Source organism: Anoplolepis gracilipes, chromosome 12 (genome assembly GCF_047496725.1).
Source record: "Anoplolepis gracilipes chromosome 12, ASM4749672v1, whole genome shotgun sequence".
In the NCBI taxonomy this organism is placed as follows: Eukaryota; Metazoa; Arthropoda; class Insecta; order Hymenoptera; family Formicidae; genus Anoplolepis; species Anoplolepis gracilipes.
The window spans coordinates 10,491,607-10,513,871 of record NC_132981.1 but is presented as its reverse complement, the minus strand read 5'-3'; the positions used below and the strand labels follow the sequence as shown (position 1 = coordinate 10,513,871).

At 39.1% G+C, this 22,265-nt stretch overlaps 1 protein-coding gene across 5 annotated transcripts in view; it reads left to right on the top strand.

Annotated features, from left to right (window-relative positions):
* Positions 1-17,010, top strand: part of LOC140671980 (uncharacterized) — a 167,040-nt gene extending 150,030 nt beyond the window's left edge. For all 5 annotated transcript variants that reach the window (XM_072903766.1, XM_072903767.1, XM_072903762.1 and 2 more), the window contains 4 exons: positions 5,145-5,541; positions 6,379-9,465; positions 10,266-10,603; positions 11,263-17,010. In XM_072903766.1, coding sequence (XP_072759867.1) covers positions 5,238-5,541; positions 6,379-9,465; positions 10,266-10,603; positions 11,263-11,823 — 4,290 coding nt within the window. In that variant the 5' untranslated portion in view covers positions 5,145-5,237 and the 3' untranslated portion in view covers positions 11,824-17,010. The remainder of the gene's footprint in view (positions 1-5,144; positions 5,542-6,378; positions 9,466-10,265; positions 10,604-11,262) is intronic.
* The last annotated feature ends 5,255 nt before the right edge of the window (positions 17,011-22,265 follow it).

Sequence of the window (22,265 nt, the reverse complement as noted above, 5' to 3'; positions counted from 1 at the left end):
GACAAAATTAATGTTAATCTAAAGTCGATATAAAACCGATCGGCAGAAAGTTTGTCTTTAACTTGAAACAATTAGCATTAGCACTTGATTTCTTTAAGAGCCAAGTTTATCATAGATTATCGTTCCCTAGAAATAAAAGCAGATTGACGTTAAAACGTCTTGCGCTTAAAAACCTTCTGCTCGGCAAAACTTGTCAGATGTTTTCGGCAGCACTGTTTATTATACGCTATTCGTTACACGTGATTTCGAGATAAAACGTAAGTTTATGTGAGGCACGTAAATAGGTCTGCATCTCTCCTACGTTCCGTATACGTACGCGACTCTATTTTTAACGATAGATCGATAAATTAGAGATTTAACGTCGGTCGTTTCGGAAGGATTTCCATCACACAGATTACGGAGCGTGATCGACACAGAAGCACGATTAAAGTCGGTAAGCTCTCGGAAGGGAAGCATTTTATTTCCGCGGGCAGAAATTGCACGATATTGCCTCGATGCGCCCCGCCGGTGGAACAGAACTCGGTGAAGTACAAGTTATTAAACGATCTCAACGATGTTATTTCATGATGACCCTAGAACTCATAAAACGGATCTACTTCGTCGCGCTTTCGTCGGTGTATCACGGCTTCGCGTTTTCAGTTACGTAAGTTTACTTTTACGTTACTAGATAAGATAATTCCTGGCTGTCCCTTCGAAAACATGAACAAAACTACGATTGCATGGAGGAAAATATATCTCTAGAAATAGCACATTATTTATTAGCCACTTAAATCATCTTCTTTTCTTTTTTTTTTCTTTATAAAACCAGATTTACGGATTGATATTATAGGAAAAAAAAAAAACAGAAATATAACAAGATTTACAGAATTACAGAAAGGAGATTACAGGAATTTCAAGTAGAAATAGAATTATTTAGAATTTTATAGCTGGCGCAGTACATGAATTATTATTGCGATTTTTTTCTTTCTCTTTCTATAAAATGAGATCTACTTATTAATATTACAGACACAGATAGAAATACAAAATTCACGTAGAAATTTAATTACAAACTTGAAAACAAATTTCGAGTAGAAATAGAATAACAAAAAATGGAAAATAACAAATAATATATCAAACATTAAGAAAGAAACAACCATCTTGTGTAAGAGAAAAAAATCGAGATAAAATTTTTTTTGTGATAAAAAAAATTAAAGTCTAAAAAAAATCTATTCTATTAATATCAATTACGTGCGCGACATGGCATTTTGAAAAACTTTCTTGTGACTCTTTTTGAAAATCTTTCGCGTTATTATTACGTCAAGCTCTCTACGACCGTAAATCTATAGTTTCATTTTTTTAAATTTATTTTTTGATCTGACGACGGAAATTTTGACGTTTCTCTCGAAAACAGAGAAATCGTAAAGATGCGTTACCGAACGCGATATTATTTTTTTAATAATGAACGTGCAACGTCTATCTTTGTAATACATCCACACAGAAATATATCTCTCAATCGAGCAAACTTATTAAATATTCTCTATCTCGTGCTTTAATTTTAGACTGTAGATTCCGGATAATTCAACAAGCAAGAAAACGCGACGCTCGCAACTGACGCTGCAGACGTATCCATATACGATCTTATATAAGGGTGGTTGAAGCTTGCGATACAAGTATACTCACCGCGACGCTTACCTTTTTATTATTCCACGGCGTGTGAGACGAAGCTCGCGTAAGGGTGTGTCGCGCTATTTGCATTCTCATTACCATCGGCGGTTCTTATTTAAATAGGTGAACAACTGCAAAGCACTCCGGTGGTCGGGAAGCTCGTTAGGCGTCCTCTCCTAAGTGGGCGAGAGAGAGAGAGAGAGAGAGAAAGAGAGAGAGGGGTACGAAGAGAGCCGTACGCATAGGTACATCCCTTGCCAACCACGCTTCTTTCACCCCCTCGCCTTCTCTCTTTAAGACGTAGTCCAGAAAAGAGAGAGAAACGAAGGGGGGAAATGAAAGAGGAAAGAGTCGCTTGACTGCAATTTCGCGCGAGGACGCGAATTCTCGTTGCCCTCGACCTCACAGCGCGGGGGGAGGGGGGGAGGGGGGGTGGAGGAAAATCTTTTAAATTCAACGCGGTACGCTTCATTAGTGGCCGCGGTTTGCTCGGCAGCCGCAACGATTTAATCCGGGCTTGCGCGCGGCGTCAAGCCGCACCGCCGTCCCGAGGAAATTCAATTTCGTTGTGGCGGTAATGGACCAGAACGTTCCGGCCTGGGAAACGTTAGGGCCGCGTCTCTCGAACGGCCGCGCCGGAAACGCCGCTCGACTCGTTGCATCTCCCCGATGCGGAATCTGTTGGAACGTAACGCCGGCGCCGATTCCGAAGTGGCGACGCGACGCGACGTAACCGCTTCACAACGTTTCGGGACAACGTTCGAGTAAGCGAACGAATCGAGGGCGGAAATGCCCAGCCGTGCGTGCGACGACGTGCGAACGACGTGCGTAAAAGGAGAGAAAGCCTTCCGAGGTGTTTCTCGAAAAACTTTGAAAGCATCGCGAGAATTCAAATATAAATCTCTTTTACAGCTTTTGCGAAAACTTTGTGGATCCGATTTGAAATTTATAATTATGCAAGCGCACGGATATAAATTGTGGAAACTTTTATTCGAATTTAATATTTAAAATTATTTTATCAACAACTTTAACAAGTACTTTACATCGCAATACTAGTCGCAATATATTTCAGCTTTAGTACTTTAAAGCTAATTTTGAATTTACAGAAAGCGCGATATATATATATATATATATATATATATATATGTAAATATAGTTAAAGTGTATAATGAAATAGAAATTTTTATTTAAAATATGAAGAAAAATTTATATGGTAGATGCAGTATATTACAGATTTATTTTATAAACGCGTATATACTCTATTGATAAAAGTAATTTTTAAAATACATTCCTGACATGTAATGGAAGGAAAGTAGCTGCACCTGTTTCTTCAATAGATTTTCAAACCTGTCGAACCATTACGTAACACTATGCAAATATTGCGCCAGTCTTTCGAGAGTAAAATGTCGAGTGCACGAAAGATTTCTCGGTTCAGAAACAAGAGCAACGGCAGAAGCTTCTCGGAGTTATAGCGCGGAACAACTTTCGTGCTTGCAAACGACAAAGTTCGACTTTACGATCCAATCCAATATATTACGCAAAAATATGCGTACCCCTTGGAATTTATAATGACACGTAAGCTCACCTAGTTTCAAAGTAATAGCGCAGCAAGCATTTTATTTCGTGCCTCTCTTTCTATTATCACTTGCAAGTTTTTCGTAAATTAAGACTTTACGTAACGCGTAATTAAACTCTGTCCTATTTTCATGGCAAAGCAAATTCAAGCCTTTATCAACCGACTGTGTTACTCGCATTACAAATTGCCAGAGGATATAATACCTTAACTTTGAGATCTAATTCCTAAGTAATGAGATTTAATCCCTAAAATAGTTTTCAGTTAAATATATATTTTACATGTAATATATTTACAATATATTATATATTGTTAATATAAAATATTTTTAATAATAATATAAAATACATATATATTAACATTAGTGACATTTTGCAACTCGACTACTTTTTCATATTTATTGTTTTTTTTTTTTTTTCAACAACTAGGAACTAGAGCTTTATATCATTTAACAAAGTAATATAAACGGTAATTAGCCTGTCACCTAATTAGTACAGAATTTAATTAACTACCTTAATTTCAACAGAAATAATGCGTTGCATATCTGCCGTGAAAATCTGGCGAATTAATTAATGAGGATGCGAACGAGAAAATATCCAACGATCCCTAGAACGGATGGAATTTTACAAGGTATACCTAAGTAGAGACAACGATAAGCGCAAACAGATTAAAAAATAAAATCCCCCCCTGACATACAGGAGTTGCAAGCATATTGATTTTTCTACTTCGATGCAGCCATTGACCTAACGTTACCCCTCGTGCTGTAAGCACGACCCTAACAAAGTTATTCGAAGAATGACGGGCTTGTGCACGCGGTGTAGTACACCAAGGAAATCGACGCCCATTTACCACTTCGTATTCCCCGATCATGTCCCCTATATACGTAACCTTCCTTCCCCCTTGTCGCAACCAAGCATCTTAAGACACCATCTGGCAACAGTCCAATCCGGTCATATTTTTCCGATCTCGTAACGGGTCACGCGGGTATGCGACAGCATCCCCGAGCCACGAAGATTTACTGGGGACATTAAATTACGACCGTCGCAGGATGATCTTCGGAATCGGTATCCCTTGAACGAGACATTGAGACTAGCCCGGTTGACCAACGACCCTGTTGACTTTTTTTTTCTATATAAGAATGTTACCCGTCGGCTTTTCGGGTCTCGCGGGATCTGACCTTCCCCCTTGCTGTAAATTGAGGTTTGTCTGAGAAGTACGCGTACATGTATATATTTTGTCGTTCGTTGAAAATCGTATGATCATATTTTCCCGTAGAACAAAATATACGCAAAGCACAAGTTACGGCGTTTGCACTTTTAACTAAAAAGAAAACACGTAAAACTAGAATTTATAATCTTTTTTTATAATAATTGAATAAAAAAAGAGATAAATCTGCTACAGCTATTTATTTGAAGGAACGGTAACAGGTTTTTAATAAATAATTTAAATATAATATTATTTTGATATTTGAAAGATCGGTCAAACGAGTTTGAAAATTATAAATTTTTAAATATTTGAATATATATTAATATTTTTATTAATTGATATAAAAAATATATATTTAACAAAAATAAAATATTAATTTTTTTTTTATCCACGTTTTATAGATCTTTTTCTCTCTACCAGTATTCTTAGTCATTTTTCCAGTTCATAAGATTACTGTCGAGAATTGGTACAAGATGTAACTGACATTAAAGTTGATATATACGTAGTTTAAATTTAAAATCTGCCTTACATTGATAAAAATTCAGATTAAATTGTACTGTCCAAATTATCAAACGCATTTCTAGTTAATCTTCTGAATATGAATTTCGAGGATATTAATATTCGAATATGAAAGAAAATTGAATCGTACATACACGAAAAAGATAACAAATTTTTTTGTTCTCGTGTCTGTTGTAATTAAATTTTTTCGCATTGTTCGCAGTGTATCCGCGGCGGTGAAATCCGTGAGTGTCGGTGCGAGAAACGATGAACGAATCGGGACGAGCCGGGAACGAAGCGGTGCGATAATAATAATATGTGGACGACGAGGCCGCGAACGAGACGAAAGTGGCGACAAACGTCGACCCCATCGTGCAGAGAACGTGACAATCGGCGGAATCACCGTCGGGACAGTTTCCGCATCATCTACTCGGTGATATTGGCGGCCTGTATGGCAGCGCAGGAAGCGAGGGCCGCCAAGTGTCCGCCACCAGATACAATACCCGGCTGCCCGTGTTACAACTTTGAAAACGGCGGTCTGTTCCTGGAGTGCGCAGGTGCTACCGAGGAGTCCCTCAGGAACGCTTTGTCCGGCGTGATACATGCCGCTGGCGAGGAAGGTAACCGTCCACTATACAACACGCAAAAAGCGGGGATCACCGGAGAACATGTATTCCCCTTCCGCATACATAAGTAGAAACAGCTACTGTCCGTAGATTGCAGTAACAGTGTACTAGCAGAAAACAGCTGTGGCTCTCCAAATAAAAAGGACAAAACACGAGAGACCATTCAGTATTCCGTGCAAATGGTCAATGAACTGATATATTCTTAACTTTTATTTTTTTTACCCCTTAAATCACAACAGGTAGCTTCAAATTTGACTTTGAATATATCCAAAAATTTTATAATTTAATATATATCTTGTAAAATGTAATTATATGTATATTTTCACATTTACACATTCTTGAATTTAAAAGAATATATAAATATTCTGGAGAATTTTTAATTATAGTTTAAATATATATATATATATATAGTGTCAATTAAAGTAGAAAATATTTTTAATTAATCCGACTACATTAATTTCTTAAATTCTCTCATATATTAATTTCTTTAATCTTTTATTAAATCATTTATCAATTTCTTCGATCTTACATTGAAATATTGACTTATCATATATAAATGTATTCAATTCGATTACGTTTTTAAATATTACAGATTTTGTTCTATTTTTAATAACACAAGAATTCTCATTGCATAAATATTTAAATATTTAAAAATAAAGGAATTATTTAATCATTTTTTATCGACACATAGTCGATCAAGTATTTTATATCTGATAAAAAAGTAAGCTAATGTAAGTAATAAAAAAGAATTTTAGTTTTTATTCTCATGTAGGTATATATTTAAAATTTATATTAATGACTTTAAGCAAAGTATTGGATGATTTTTTTCAGGAGCGCTCGTTCAATCATTGAGCGTGTACGAATTGGATCGAAAAGTGGAGGAATTACGATGCGCGGCTTTCCCAGCGGGCTCGCAAATTAGGCATTTGCAAATATCACATTCCGCGATCCGCGAAATAAGCGAGGATGCTTTCGAACGACTGAGCAAAAGCCTGGAATCCTTGGCACTCGTATCCGGCCGACTACCTCACGTACCTCAAAAGGCTATAGCCATACTGCGCCTACTCAAAGCATTGGATCTGGAGGCTAACCTTGTTTACGAGCTACCTAGCTTCAGTTTCTATGGGCTCTCGTTAATTAAACTAAACCTGAAGGGTAATCAAATCATGAAAATTTCGGAATACGCCTTTGCCGGTCTCGAGACTACTTTAAAGGATTTAGATCTGGCGGAGAACAAGATCAGAGTGTTCCCTATGACCTCCTTAAGAAGATTAGAGCATCTCACGTCCTTGAGGCTCGCGTGGAATGAGATATCTCAGCTCCCGGAGGACGGCTATTCCAGGCTAATCGCCTTAAACTTCCTCGATCTCAGTAGCAACAATTTCAAGGACATTCCGCTCAATTGCTTTCGCTGCTGTCCGTCCTTAAAGACACTCTCCCTTTATTACAACGCGGTCGAGTCGGTCGACAAGGATGCCTTTATATCGTTGATCGGTCTCGAGTCGATAGATCTCAGCCACAACAAAATCGTGTTTCTTGATGTGGCTACCTTCCGTGCCAATCAAAAGCTAAGGTCGATCGATCTCAGCCACAATCACATACACTATATCAGGGGGGTATTCTCAAGATTGCCGGAACTGAAGGAACTCTTCCTCGCGGAAAACAACATTCTTGAGATACCGGCGGAGACGTTCGCCGGTAGTACGAGTCTCTCGGTCGTTTATCTTCAACAAAATGCCATTAGAAGGATCGATGCGCGTGGTCTGGTGACGCTTGGTCAATTAGCGCAGCTACATCTGAGCGGAAATTACATCGAGAAGGTGCCGCGTGACTTTCTCGAACATTGCGAGAATCTCTCGACGCTCTCGTTGGACGGCAACAATATCCGCGAACTCGAAGTAGGCACATTTGCCAAGGCGAAGCAGCTGCGCGAATTACGACTGCAAGATAATCAGATCACCGAGGTGAGGCGCGGCGTATTCGCGCCGTTACCCTCGCTTCTCGAACTGCATCTACAAAACAACGCCATCACGGACATGGAGACGGGCGCACTGAGATCCTTGCACAGTCTGCAACACGTGAATCTGCAGGGTAATCTTCTAGCGGTGCTTGGCGATGTGTTTCAAGTGTCAAACGACGTCGGTGAAAACAGCGGTAGCTCCTTGGTTTCCATTCAACTGGACAACAATGGACTCGGCGTCTTACACAACGATTCGTTACGAGGTCAGGCCTCGGTCAGGATCATGTGGCTCGGACACAATAGGCTGACGCGTCTTCAAGCTCCATTATTTCGGGACCTGTTGCTAGTCGAGCGCCTGTATCTCACAAACAATTCCATCTCGCGAATCGAAGACACCGCCTTCAAACCGATGCAGGCTCTCAAGTTCCTCGAGCTCAGTATGAATCGGCTGAGTCACGTGACGGTAAAAACATTCTCGGAGCTCCACGAACTCGAGGAGCTCTATCTGCAAGACAATGGTCTACGTCGCCTGGATCCTTACGCCTTGACGGCTCTTAAAAGACTGCGAGTCCTCGATCTGGCTAATAATCATCTTAACGTGTTGCACGACAAGATCTTCCAGGAGGGGCTACCGATTAGAACGCTCAACCTGAAGAATTGCACCGTCAGCGTGATCGAGAGCGGTGCCTTTCGCGGATTGAACAATCTCTACGAGCTGAATCTCGAACACAATCATTTCACTGCCATGGCGTTAGATCGCCTAGATATACCAGGATTAAGAGTGTTAAGAATCTCGTACAACAATTTCAGTCAAATCAACGCGAATTCCTTGGACGGTTTACCGTCTCTTCAGCATCTGGCGATGGAGTCGTCGCAGATAGACATAATATCGGCCGAGATATTCTCGAAGAACAAGAATCTAGGAAAGCTATTGCTCAGTAACAATCTACTTAAGTTACTACCAGCGACGTTGTTCTTGGGCCTGGAAGCTCTCAAGGAAGTCAAACTCGACGGCAACAGATTCCAAGAAGTACCGTACGATGTGTTCGCGAACGCTACCACGATAGAATTTCTTTCTCTAGCCAACAACGTTCTTTCTCACGTGGATATGTCGCGACTGAACGGATTGATCAGTTTACGGGAGCTCGATTTACGCGGCAATTATATCACGTCACTCAATGGCTTCGCTGCCGTTAATTTCTCTCGTTTAATATCCGTCGATCTGAGCCACAATCATCTAAAGGCTCTTCCGGCCAATTTTTTTGCGCGTTCAAATATGCTGCGGAAAATCGAGCTGGCGGCTAATAAGTTCCGGCAAATACCCGCCGTAGCGCTTACGGCGCAAAATCTACCCAGTTTAGCCTGGCTGAACGTCACGGCTAATCCTCTTGTGAGAATACACGAGATTAGCTCAGAGGCGAAGTATCCGGCACTACAAGAAATTCATATCTCCGGGACAAATTTAACTATAGTTACTAGCCAGGACTTTGAGGCATTTCCCGCGTTGATGCATCTCTTTATGGGTAGCAATATGATAGCCAGGGTGTCGCCCAGCGCGTTTCGAAATCTTCCGAATTTATTGACGTTGGATCTCAGTGTCAACGAGCTTGAGCTGCTGCCGCAGGAAAGACTGAGGGGACTGGAACACCTCAGACTTCTGAATCTCACGCACAATCATTTGAAAGAGCTCGAAGACTTCCCGCCTGACCTGAAGGCTTTGCAAGTGCTCGATCTCTCGTACAATCAGATAAGCGGAGTGGGAAGGAGCACGTTTCAGCATCTGGAGAGTCTAGCCGAGTTGCACCTCTATGGAAACTGGATATCGTCCATCTCGCCGGACGCATTCAAGCCGCTGAAAAAGCTCAGGATTTTAGATCTAAGTAGAAACTACTTAGCAAACTTACCACTGAATGCCTTTCGACCTCTCGAAACGCAAATACGGAGTTTACGGGCCGAGGGTGAGTACGATTTATTACTTTATTTAAGTGCCCCGAGCGATTTTAATCCGTTACTTTTGTGAAACTCTACCTTAAGCTGACGTTTTAATTATCAAAGATAATTACGAAAAATTATATACAGTATTTTTAAAATGTATACGATGTATTTTCTTTTATGTACAATATATAATTTTTATTTTCTTATTTTTTAGAAGATAACGTGAAGGCAAGTTTTTTGACATTTAAAATATTTGCATACACACTTGGAGAGATTGCGTTATATGGCTGTTTCTTGAGTTAACACGGAAAAGTTTCTTTACGTTCAACAATATTATTCATGTATACCACATGTGCCATTCACATGGATCATGTTATCTTTTACTCGACAATAACAATCACAGCCGGTAAGATGATTGGTTGCATGCAAAATTCTCCGATGTGTCTTCGCATGCGAGCGAGTTTGATTCGGTTGAAAATAATCGCGCAGGTAGTTATACTCGCGGAACTCCTCGATGTCGAGGACACGATAAGACCACACAAAGCCACGTTACAAAACGTCCTAGAGACGTCGTAGAGACGACTATAACATCGCGGTATAATTCACATTGTAATAAAAGTCGGGATATTTACGGCAAATTCAAATGTTTGATCTTTATAACCATCAAAACTCTCGTGACTTAACGTGAAAAACTTTTTTTTTTTTTTTTTTAAATCCCAAATATACTCGCGCTAACGATCGCTTAAAGACTGTAATATGCCACTTGTAGACATCGTAAAACTCTCTTTTCCAAGATAATTATGGTCATTAAATTCGCGTATAGAAAATCCGCTGCATTGCGACTGCGACTCCCAGGAACTGTGGGAATGGCTGCGCGATCATCAGAAGCTGGTCGGCGGCGGGATGGGCCGGAATCGCGGTGGCGGACTGAGAATGAACGACGTGGACAGTGGTCTGTTGAGATGCGAGCAGCCGCCGGAGCTACGTGGACTTGTATTCCTGGATTTGGACCCGCGCGCCTTCTGCTCCGCGCCTTTGATATTGAAATTGGCGATTCAGGACATCCAGCCATTCTCCGTACTGGTGTCGTGGCAGAGCAGGAATCACTCCAGCTTGCGCGGCTATCAGGTGGCCTATCACGCCCTGGACAATGTTGACGAGGTACTAGAATACGCAGACACTCTCTCTCATTGTGTATCGCGGCGATGCCGTCGCTAAAAAGCGAACGTGAGATACAAAGCGGAAGAGGGAGGCATAAATCGAGAGGGTGGAGCGGGCGCGTGTAAAGTGTAAAACGGCTTGATTCAATCGATAGTAAAAGCCTGGATGCTCTCTCGCTCTCCGCCTCCCTCGACGAGGCTCTAACTCATCCCTTGCAAAAACGTGTCGTCACATCCGACACCGTCCCGGCTGATCGATCGCGCGCGCGCGCGCGCGACCGTGCAAAAAACTGGCGCAACGTTCCGGATTAAGTATTTTCACCATTTCGAAGAAAATGCGCGAATTTATCCATTTTTATTAATTGCCGGATAATAGCGACACACTGGCAATCTCTACGCGCTCGTTATCTCGCGAGAAAGAATTTAGCTTTCATTATTTCAACAGGGCGATATATAAAAATATTTTCGTCAAAGTAGTTGAGAAAAACGTTAATGTGCTAAATGATGATATAAAGAGAGGTAAAGCTAAAGACTCGTATAAATAATTGATGAATATTATTTATTAATATTTATTAATATAAAAATGTTATCATTTAATTTACTTTATTGAAAAAAATGTCAAAGACACGGGCATGATTTTGACTGCCCTAAATTCCACAGGTACGTGCCAAAATACTCGAGCCCAGCGCACGCTCGGTGAAACTGTCGAAGCTGTCGTCGAACACTCGTTACTTGATCTGCGTGTTCGGTCTCGGTAATTGGATGACGTCGCGGACGGAGGACGGGCCGATCGAGCAGCTGAATTTCACGCAGATCGAGATACTCGCGTCGACGCCGAGCCCGCAGATGAAGGATTCCACGACTAGCCGTTGTACCGAGGTGAAGACGTTGGACGCGCCGGATGCGATAATTAGCAGCGACGGCTCGGCTATGGGCGATGTCGGTAGCGTCAGCAGTTTCCTCACGAGACGGCTCGGCTTGATAGTCGGCTGTTGCATGGGCTTCGTCGTCTTCCTTCTACTGGTGTCCGTGCTGGGCTATCTCAAGGTGAAAAAACAACGAGAGGCAGTCAAGAGAGAGCAACAGCCGATACCGCCCGAATACATATCGTATCGGCACTTTAGCATACAAAGCGGCGAAGCCGGTCACGCCGCTGCCAGGCAAACTAGCCAGGATGGCCAACATCCCAACTTTATCAGCAATACTACGTTAAACGTATGAGAAAAGCCACGGAACTCCCGACTCGTGGAGGTTTCGAACGTGTGAGCAATAATCGATGGATTCGAGCGTGTTTGCTGGTTCGAAGGGCTCCCCGACTCGCGGAAGTTTCGAGTTTACACGCCAAATGATCTCAAACTGTGTGTCGAATTTTCGACACGACGCCGAACTGTTTTACGAAATTTGAGCAACTATTCGCGATTAGTGGTGTTGTGCGCTCAAGTGATACGCACCGAGAGGGTGCTAAACTATATAGAATGCTTGAGAGAAGCGCGTTCGGCCGTTTTATTCCCGAGAAACATTATTACTGCAAATCAAGTTAACGGCAACGAAGAGAGTTGAGGCGAATCCGCAACAGTGAGTGAGCATGTACGTGAGAATGCGCGCGCGAATGAGATCTTTATTAAGCAAACGGAGCATTTTATAAAGCAATTTTCTACGAGTCTGAATTTCGTTCCAAGTAGTTTTAATCATTTCACGTCGAGACGTCATATTGGACGAGCGCGCGCAATCGGACGGATGTGAGTGTGTTGTACATCAAACAGGAAATTGGTTTCGTTAACGTACAAGTGATGTAAACCATAAATGTGCACAATTTTCTATCTCTCTCGTGTATACTCGGAAAAAAAAAAAAATCTTATAAATTTTGAACAAGACAAGATGTATTAAAGTACCTCTCCATATATATCGTATATCGAGAATTGAATTACAATAAGTTCAGCCAAGCATGATCGAATTCTGCTTGAAGAAATTTCTTTCTGTTAAATTGGTATTTTCAAAATAATATATGTAGAATGTCAAAATCAATACGCGCGATCTCTATGAGTCAAAGCTGCGCGTCGAGAAAATGAAAATGTGAAAAATATACATAAAATATATCGACGTCAAATAAATACAAGAGACTAGCTTGAATATGAAAATACGAATACCATTTCATCTAGCGAAAAATCGATCCAGTTTACGGACGATGAACAGTACATCGAAGGAGGAAAGCCCCCTTCGCGCATCTTTGTAGAATAATGCTCTGTCTTTTTCAAGAAATATGAAATTTTCAAGAGTGTATATATATATATATATATGAAGCCCACGATTTCGCGTGCTCCCAAAAGACTGTAAAACGACCATGTAAAACCATATGTAGACTTTCGTTTCCGTGTATAATATACAGGTGACGCGCATTTGCCGAACGATTTACGATTGAACACTTGCGTTATTACATATCATCCAGTCACCGGATGGAGATGGGAATGGTGTGACGGGCAAGGGTATGAAGTGGCTATTGTGTTTTCTTAATGGCTCGGCAAACCACGCGCGTTTAGAACGTCACCACAAGCCGATCTCGCGAAATGGCATACCATTTCGCGATAAACGCTCGCGATGACGGTACCATCAATTTCCGATTGGGCTGACGCGAATCGTCAGGAAGATGAAGGGACGGGAAAAATTGTTCACCTCTTCGTGTACGATCGATGGCACGACTTCCGGATTCTTCAGCGACGAGGGGGTAAAAGATGTAAAAAAAAAAAAATGTAAATTTTTCAGAAAAGATATTTCCCACTCTTGCGAATTAGCATTTTGACGCACTAAAGGGCGAACTAGTTACAACGCGTCGTTAAAAGCAACGATCCTTTTATTATTAATTATTTGCGATGAATGTAAATGAATTCTTGGCATTTTCAACGCGGAGGTAACACGTTTAGTTAAAAATACAAAAATACATATTTTGTTAATGCTTGCAGAAGATAAGCGCGCAAATAGGTCGGATATAAAATTAAACACCAGATTGTGTGTAGGGAGTACGAACTTTTACCTTTGCTTTCTGGGTCAAATATTTGTCTCTGAATGCTAGCCTTCACTGAAGAATTATTGGAAGTTTCAAGGTGACGTTCCATTGACGGAGGATCGTTTAGAATCTATAAATATGCGTGAAATACGTGACAATTGTATATACATAGATACATACGTATCGAGAAATTATATACATATAATCTGTGGTTAAGGATGTCACAGATTTATTATCGTGAAAATTCTGATGATCTCTTATAAATAGCGAAACAATAGTAGTTGAATTAGCATCGGCGCGACGATTTTCTCCCCGATTTTCCAAGGAGAACCCCAACGAGATGGGTCTATCAGAACTTTTATCGTTGTATCGATAACGACGCATTTCGCATTAACGATGAATAACGCGTGGATGGAGTATCTTGTTTTTTTTTTTTTTTTTTTCTCGAAATTCCATGTAGGTCGACATAGATTGATACTCGCTCGATATCGCCAATGGCCAATGCGATTATTGAAGTTGCGTTGCCGCAATATCGCAACGAAATATCGCGTTTACTGCGGAGGAATTTTTAACTCGACTCGCGAGAGTTCGATGATTCAACGTGATGCGCTTCGACAAGGATGACATATAATGATCGAGGCAATGCGATATCCAGCGAGCTCGTTAGGAAAAATCATTACAAAACAATGAGCTGCGAGAACGTAAGCTCGACGTATCCGATGTGATGGTTCATTATCGCATTACCGAAACGACGCTTCTGAGAAGAAGGCAACTTGGCCTTCCCGGCCAAGGAAAAAAGATGGAACGAGAGCTCTCGAACGCGGTGCGAGGTCTATGTATATGCGTGTCGTTACACACTGTGTACTGTAACATATACGTACGTCACTGTAATAAAAATGCAAATTCTTTTGTAATCAAGTGTTTTTCATCTCCAGCACACCTGCCGTGCGTACGGGAACCGACGGGACGTATTAATCCGGTCTGATATCGTCGAAGCGACGTGATTGAACCATAACCGGCTACAGTTTTTCTTACGTACCTTACGCATATGCGGAAGAGAAGTGCTGTCGTATCGCAGCCCCTTTATTTCCATTGTCACCGATTTTACAGTTGCATACGTGTATATCAAACGCACGTTGGATTATACACCTATGTTGCATTATAATAAGTTGTACGACTTCCAATAGAGGTGCGGCTTATATCGAAAACAGAATTTCAGAATATATTAATTTCAATCGACGATATCGGAATTTGACGAGCTCTATCAAATTCGCAATCGCGCACAGACAGACACGCCGACAGACGATGGATATAAATTGACAGCTTTACGGTAGACACGGAATATACGAGGCAATCTCTATCGCTACTGGCTTGCTATCACAAAGAACGCACAGGATGAGGATAACTTATTAACGGTAAGCTTTGTGGAATTTTTTATTGCTTTTTATATCAACTTTTTTTTCAATCGGTGTACCTTCAAAGGATAAGCTGATGAATCAGTGATATAAGAATATCGCAAGATAACACACAGAATATTTTTTTTCAAAGAGAGAAAGGTTTTATGTATTATGCAAGCTCTGATCGAGATGAGATTAAAATTGAAAAAATAGTCTCGACATTTCTTTAATTATTTATATTTTAAAATAATTATATCTCAATAGCTTCTATTAAAGAATTTAATAAAATTTTGTAAAAAAAAAGCAAACTTTAATTTGTCGTTTATAGGACAAAATTATAACACTCGACGCTCTTGAAAAACCATCATTAACGTCAATCTCCAAACACTTAAATAGCATCGGAAGCGAATCGTTCATATGTCTCCAACGAGATCGATTCCAAGGGACACACGGCGAGATGAAATGTCAAGATATTTCCAAGAATAACGGAGGTCACGAGAATTTAACCACAGGTTTTACTCCCGAGGGTGGTAATTCGGAATTTGTAAAGTATGCGGCGTATCCTCATTTATTTCGACGTCCGTCCCGCCGGGATACGAACTCAGAGGTGTCTCTTTAAAACCCTACGTCCCTACGTCCCTACGTCTCGTATAAATTTTCCAGCGTCTCGACGAAACGCTTCCCGTCTGTTTTATCTTATTTCCTTGCAATTAACCCCTCCTTACCGGTTCCGCACCCCGCGCGCCCATCGCCATCACCGTGAGCTGCGGATCGCGAAGCAGAAGCGTTCTGCATATTTCATTTGTTCCTGGGCTCGCGCGCGCTCCGGCAGGCTGAGCGCGTCCCGGTTTCGTTCTTCCGGAATTGCAAGGGCGGTGACCCGTGGCCAGGAAATTGAAACTCACCGTTAAGAACACGCGGGTAGTGCCGTCGACGGGGCCGGGAACGGCGGTTGCGCAGGGAGCCCCAGGATGGACGATTCTGCGCTATTATGTCGGCGCAGGGAAAAAACAATTATTCTTGTATGGCTGTAATTAATGCCGGCTAATTAATTAACTCGACGCGGAAATTCGTAATCAGCCTAGCCGATTACACAAAAGAGACTCACGGGGGTCGGTCGGTCCGAGTATATACTGACATTATTCGATCGACGAACAGTCAACCAGCCGTGCAGTTTTCGAGAGCAAATAATTCGATTAGCTAAAAAGACGATTGCTGGTATATAGATATCATTGTGTTTGATCCCCTTTATTCTGAATGCAATTTACGAGGATATATTTTTTCGCGATTCAACGAAAAACTATTCTTCGTATCCGCGGCAGATGTTCTCGAGTGTTATTTATCGGTGTTACGTATCCAAAAAAAGGATATTAAACAGGATGATACAGGATACTTAAACATTAAGAACCGTGAGTTATTGCATGCTCTCGTGCTATCTGTCTACACATTACCGAGCGCAAAAAGAGACAGCTTAAAAAAAATACTTTCCGGTCGCTACCAAGTTTCCTATTTGACACTTTCCACTTAATGAAAAGTGTCTAAAATATTTTGCAGACAGACGGATACAAAATTTTCAGAAGTATCGCGCTTATTTTTACGCTGTCTCTTTATTTGTTTTCAAAATAATAAAATTTTTTTTAATTCTTCTAATATCTATTACAAAGTAAAATATTGAACGAAGGTTCTGGAGAAATTGATAGTTGTGCAAATATTCTACAACTTTTTTATCTGTTAGTTAAATTTGTGAAAAAAGTCGAAAATTTTATTGTTAATATCGGAAAATAAAAAAGAATATATATGTACATATAACCAATGAGAAATTCTCTGTGTTTCGATAGAAATATCGATAAGCTATATTGGTACATATTACATTTTCTTCTACGGCCAGAAGAAATAAAATGGTATCGATTGTCTTTCAAGCTTTGCAATTTTGCTTGATATCTGGCCATTATTCGAAGCTTTTTATTGAACAATTGATAGAATTTATCCGAAACAGATAATTTACGAGTATAACAGCAATACATATAGCTTCAGGAATTATATAACTTACATGTATATATGTATATATGTATATATGTATGTATGTCTTAATGAGCAATAAAATTCGAAATTGCTAAAAGTGAGCTTATTACATTCCAAATTTAATGTACAATATGATGTACAATATAATTTATGACATTATTATGCTCGCAGCACATTTAACTAAAATTTCGTGCCTTTATTGCATTTTTCACTCTACATTCAATATTCGTTCAATAATCGGCAAAAAATATGTATTATTTATTCGTATATTGCTTATAAATCACATTTATTATTCATTTGTCAAGCGGTTGTATTATACTGTAATTAAAATAACTCGTTTGTGTTTTCATTCTGTTTAATGGGGTAAAATGGAAAAGTTAGTTTTTCTGCATTTTTGTGAACATATTCAGTGTCCAACTTTTGTCAGACCAGCGTAATGCTGGTGTTTTACAGAATAATTACGTCTTAATACTTCCCGTATAAAAGATATTCGTGTTATTCATATTGTTAACATTTTTATTAAATAGAAACGTATCGAATATTAAAAACATCTTAGATATAATTATTATCAAATATAAAGAATAAAAAAAAACATTAATCCAATTAAGTTAGACATCTGTGATATTTAAATGTAATTTTTTTAAACTTGTTTTATCCGTAATTTATCGTAATTTTTTCTGGTACGTACGTCTCTACTACGAACAACTCGAGCATATAATTGCATCGATCGTTGCATCCACCATTTTATACACACGCATACATACGCACATATATACATACACACACTTACATATCTGCAGGAATCTGAAATTTTTCCAGAGTGCATCTCGTGCGAAGAAGAATAAGCGTGTACATCGTTCAACGATATTCAGATAATATTATTTCCTGTCCACTAAGTACTGCACTTAATCACTCCATTTATCGAAGAGAAAAAGAAATATTGCATAGAACGAATGTGAAAACAAATGATCTGGAATATTGATGGAGAATAAAAATACATGACAATACTTGTAGCTTGTTACACAAATTTTTAAATTATTCTATAAATGTCATTCATTTCTGCAATGCAAAATTAAAAAGCTAAATTTAAGTATTTTTCCTTTAACATCAATTTTTATTTTCTGTAGAGTCAAACATATGAATATATGTATAATATGATATTAAATTATCAGTATTCTCACAGAATACCAACTAATGAAATTAAAATCAATTTCTTTTTAACAAAATTTTAATTTCTTACAAAAGCAAAACTTTATTTTATTGCAGCTTTTTTCATTTGAATATTAAACATCTTGATAATTGACGCTCCAATTAAAAGTTTGCTAAAGTAAAGTTTACATAAAGTTAAGAATAAATTTCTACTATACGCATTGTTTATGATCAAAAACCTGTTGAACTTTTTATTGAAATAGTTAGAAAATAACATCTTGTACATTAAACTCATGAAACGTAAAATATCGAAAATATCTTTGTTTTTGTATTCATGTTCCACTCAATGCTCGAATCTATCTCGTGTCCTTGCCCCACTCAATATTTTGAAAAAAGAAAAACATCGAGTGGGGCAAGGTCACGATAGATAGAATATTAAGAATATCAAACGACAAACTACACCGAGACGGCAGTCATTCGTAAACGGACGAACGGAATGTTAAATTTGTAAGTACAATAATAAAAGAGAAACTTTGCATGCTCGCGTAGATGTATGCAATAAAAATCTGTGTATAAAACGTTAATATCATTTTCTTACTTTATATGCGCGATATTGTCATGTATGCCATGTACATATAATAAAATCGAATATTACTACAATTTTTTTAATTTTTTGACGTCCGTAATATTATTATGCATGCAACAACGTGCATGTGTACAAGACGACTTTCCTCTTTTATATCAGTGATATGATACTGTGTGATGCGCAATAAAATCATACAATAATATTTGTACGCACATTCGTATTTTGTATTATTATTTATTGTGGAGTAAAAATAGGTTTTGTATGCAATCGAGATTGGCAGCAAATCCAATACAGACAAACGACGTCGCTGGCAATCGTTTTATAGCCAATCTTCTCGCAACGTCGAGCTTGCTGTGTTTATGATATTATGAAAATAAGTCAAACTAAACGTTTAGTAGCAGTAGAATGTGTTTACAAACTCGAGAAAGTTTTTCGCTATAAATCAGTGATGCGTATATAAATTCGCACGAAAAAGTTTCGCTAAAACTTGATAAAAATGAAATAAAAAAAAAAAAAAAAAAAAAAAAAAAAAAAAAAAAACTAAAGGTAGAAAAAACCTACAAGAATTTCGTAATAAAGTTAAGACGGGATCTGTGTCGCGAGAAGGATTCTTATATTTTCTATTGCTCGCAAAGCGTATACAAAGTCGAGCACAAGCAAATAGTGCAAACTGGGACAGTCGAGATGTTGACGCGACCGTTTTTCTGTTTCCTCTGAAAATCGGGCTCGTCGACTTTATTTGATTACTGGGTGTGCTCAGAAAAAACTTTATTTGCTTTAGCAGGAACGAATCAAGCACGTAAGTAATAATGTCACGTATTTCAACACAAAAGCTGAAAATTATTGTTTCCATAAACTTAACACTCCACGAACTAATGCATAAAATTAATAAATATTAAATGAGTAATCAGGACTTGTGACTACCGTGTTGATATTCTGAATTGAGTTGAGAAAATTTGGTTTTAAATTTCCTTCCTTTTGGTGTTTAATTTCGAAACTCCAACATCAATATGGAATAATGATGAAAAATTAAGTCTCGCAATTGTCGGGCATTCCTCTAAAGCTACGCCGTGCGCGCCTTTTTGCGGAACTTCATTCTCGATTCATGCTCTCCAAGTTTCAATCCGACTGCGTTTAAATAATTTCGCATGCACCGTTATTACACATCCTCTTTTCTTCTTTTTATATATACATCGCCGGGAAAAACGTCTTATCTTTGTCTGTCAATTCGCCATGTTTGATCATCTGTTTTGTTTATTTTTGCACCAACCGTTTGCAAACATTCACGCACGAATGAATCAATATGCCCTCATTGTTTCATAAAGTATGCATATCGCCCGATTTCGTGGCGTATGCTGCGCGAAGAAGCTTTTGTTGAGTAACGCCGAGACTGCAATTCGCGGTAAGCGGTTTTGCGGTGTATACGGTAAAGCTCTCAGGAGAGAGGATGGTTGTTAAAGGAAACGCGCGCACGCGTGCAGAATACGAAAGAGAGAGAGAGAGAGAGAGAAAGAGAGGATTCTATAACATCGGTAATACGTCGCATAAGGTAGAAATCCTAAAACAACGAGGCACAAGGCGCTTAATTCCAAACGCATCGCCGGAAGCTGAGAATCGCGCGATCTTGCGATGACCCAAATACCGGGAAATAATTCGTTTTAATCAGAGGCGAATTTGCGCGCACGACGACATCGTCAGAAATATATAATTCTGCCAAATGACGGGTTTTCTCGGGCAAAGCGCATTTCCACCAACCTCTATTGTTATGCTCCTCGTTGTTACTTGGGATAAAAACGCGACGAGAAGTTTGTTCTTTTATCACTCGTCGACTTTGTAGCACACATGACGCGACATGCGCATTTCTGTTAACTCGATTCCGTTCGAACTCACAAAGTTTAGTTGCAGAAAGTTTATACAGAAAAAACTAAGGCGCCGACATCAATCTCGCATTACCACCTTCAAAAATCTCACCCCCCAACGTTTCCAACAGTTCTTTTTCATCGAACTTTTTCTGTCTGGGTTGCGAAAAATCTGCCTTTCTCGACAAATTACCAGACCAAAAGGAAAATGTCTCCTTCGCTCGCGAGTGATTTTTGACATTTTTTTTAACGTCCACTTACACCCCTCGAGAGCGAATATAATTATAATACATAATTTCTCTTGCATCCTTTTACCCTGTCGATTTAAACCGAGTCATTGTACGCCGCAAAGGCCATACTATCGAAAACTGAAAGCAGTCAAAGATTTTAAAGATCAAAGAGCTTCTGATGCCGTCTGAAGCGTTGCCTCAGTGCGGCTGCTGCCTGCGTCTCTCTTTGACTTTTAGGAAAATAAGATTTAGCAGTGAGAGAGGAAAACTAGTAGAGTATTCGGCGTTGATTTCCTCTCATGCGACAAAGACGCGAGTCGTTGCTAAAACTTCTTCTCATGCGAAAGACACGCGACGCTTAAGAATATAAAATATCTCAGGAAAAAGATGTAACAGACTTCCAAAACATTCCTTAGGAAAAGATTCTCATACATTTCAAGTCTGAAATTAACTATACAATTTGTTTTAATTTAATCTATCAAGCTACACTTTTTACACTTTTATTATTTAATTACAAAATTTTGCAACGTCTGGTCCTTTTTCACATTTGAAGATTAAAATTACCGGCAGAACGTGAATTTACAGATTTAGAAAATCTCTTTTTTTGGCTACAAGGATTAATAAATCCTACTCCACAATTAAAGTACTTATAAAAACAACACGCAGGGGCTAATAATTTCATATAAAAATAATGAAGAATTAAAAAATGACAGTTACGTCGTAAACAATATTTATTTAATATAAAAAATTCTACGGTATGTTCGTGCAAGAGATATAGCGTCCGCGTTTGAAATAATATAACAGAATATTAGTAAACTTTTGGAAATGACTTTTAGAAGCCTAGTAAAAAAGATTTTCAAAATCTGTAAAAAATTACTCTCGTGCATTTATGAGTGTGCGAGATTGAAACACAAACTCACGTCAGACGTCATTTCTAAAAATTGCCAAATATTCCTTCATGCAATTCCTAGCAGAAACCTATCTTATTTTGTGTGTATAAATTACAAAACCTTTATATTAATCAAATATTGTATATTGTCATGTTGGGTTAAATTTTGGTCGATAATATAGAACAGCTTTTGGATTCCCTTAATTCAATCTTTTTTTATGTCATAATAATGTCATAGTAACGCGATGTCGTTTGAATAGTAATATTACGAAATGTCAATAAATATATGTATAGATTCATTCAATCTCCGTTCGATTTCCTAACACATATTCAAGTTCTTATTAATATTCCGCGTAATTTCGCAGCCGCATCGAATCGAATCTACGTCCATGCGCGTACGATCTTTCTACATAAAATCACGAGAATAACATACCCAAGATCTGACAGATTCCCTCCGGGGAAATTCGGCAGCATCTTTCGCATCTATTGTTCGCGAAAGAATCGAAAGAAAAGACGAAGGCGTTGAATGG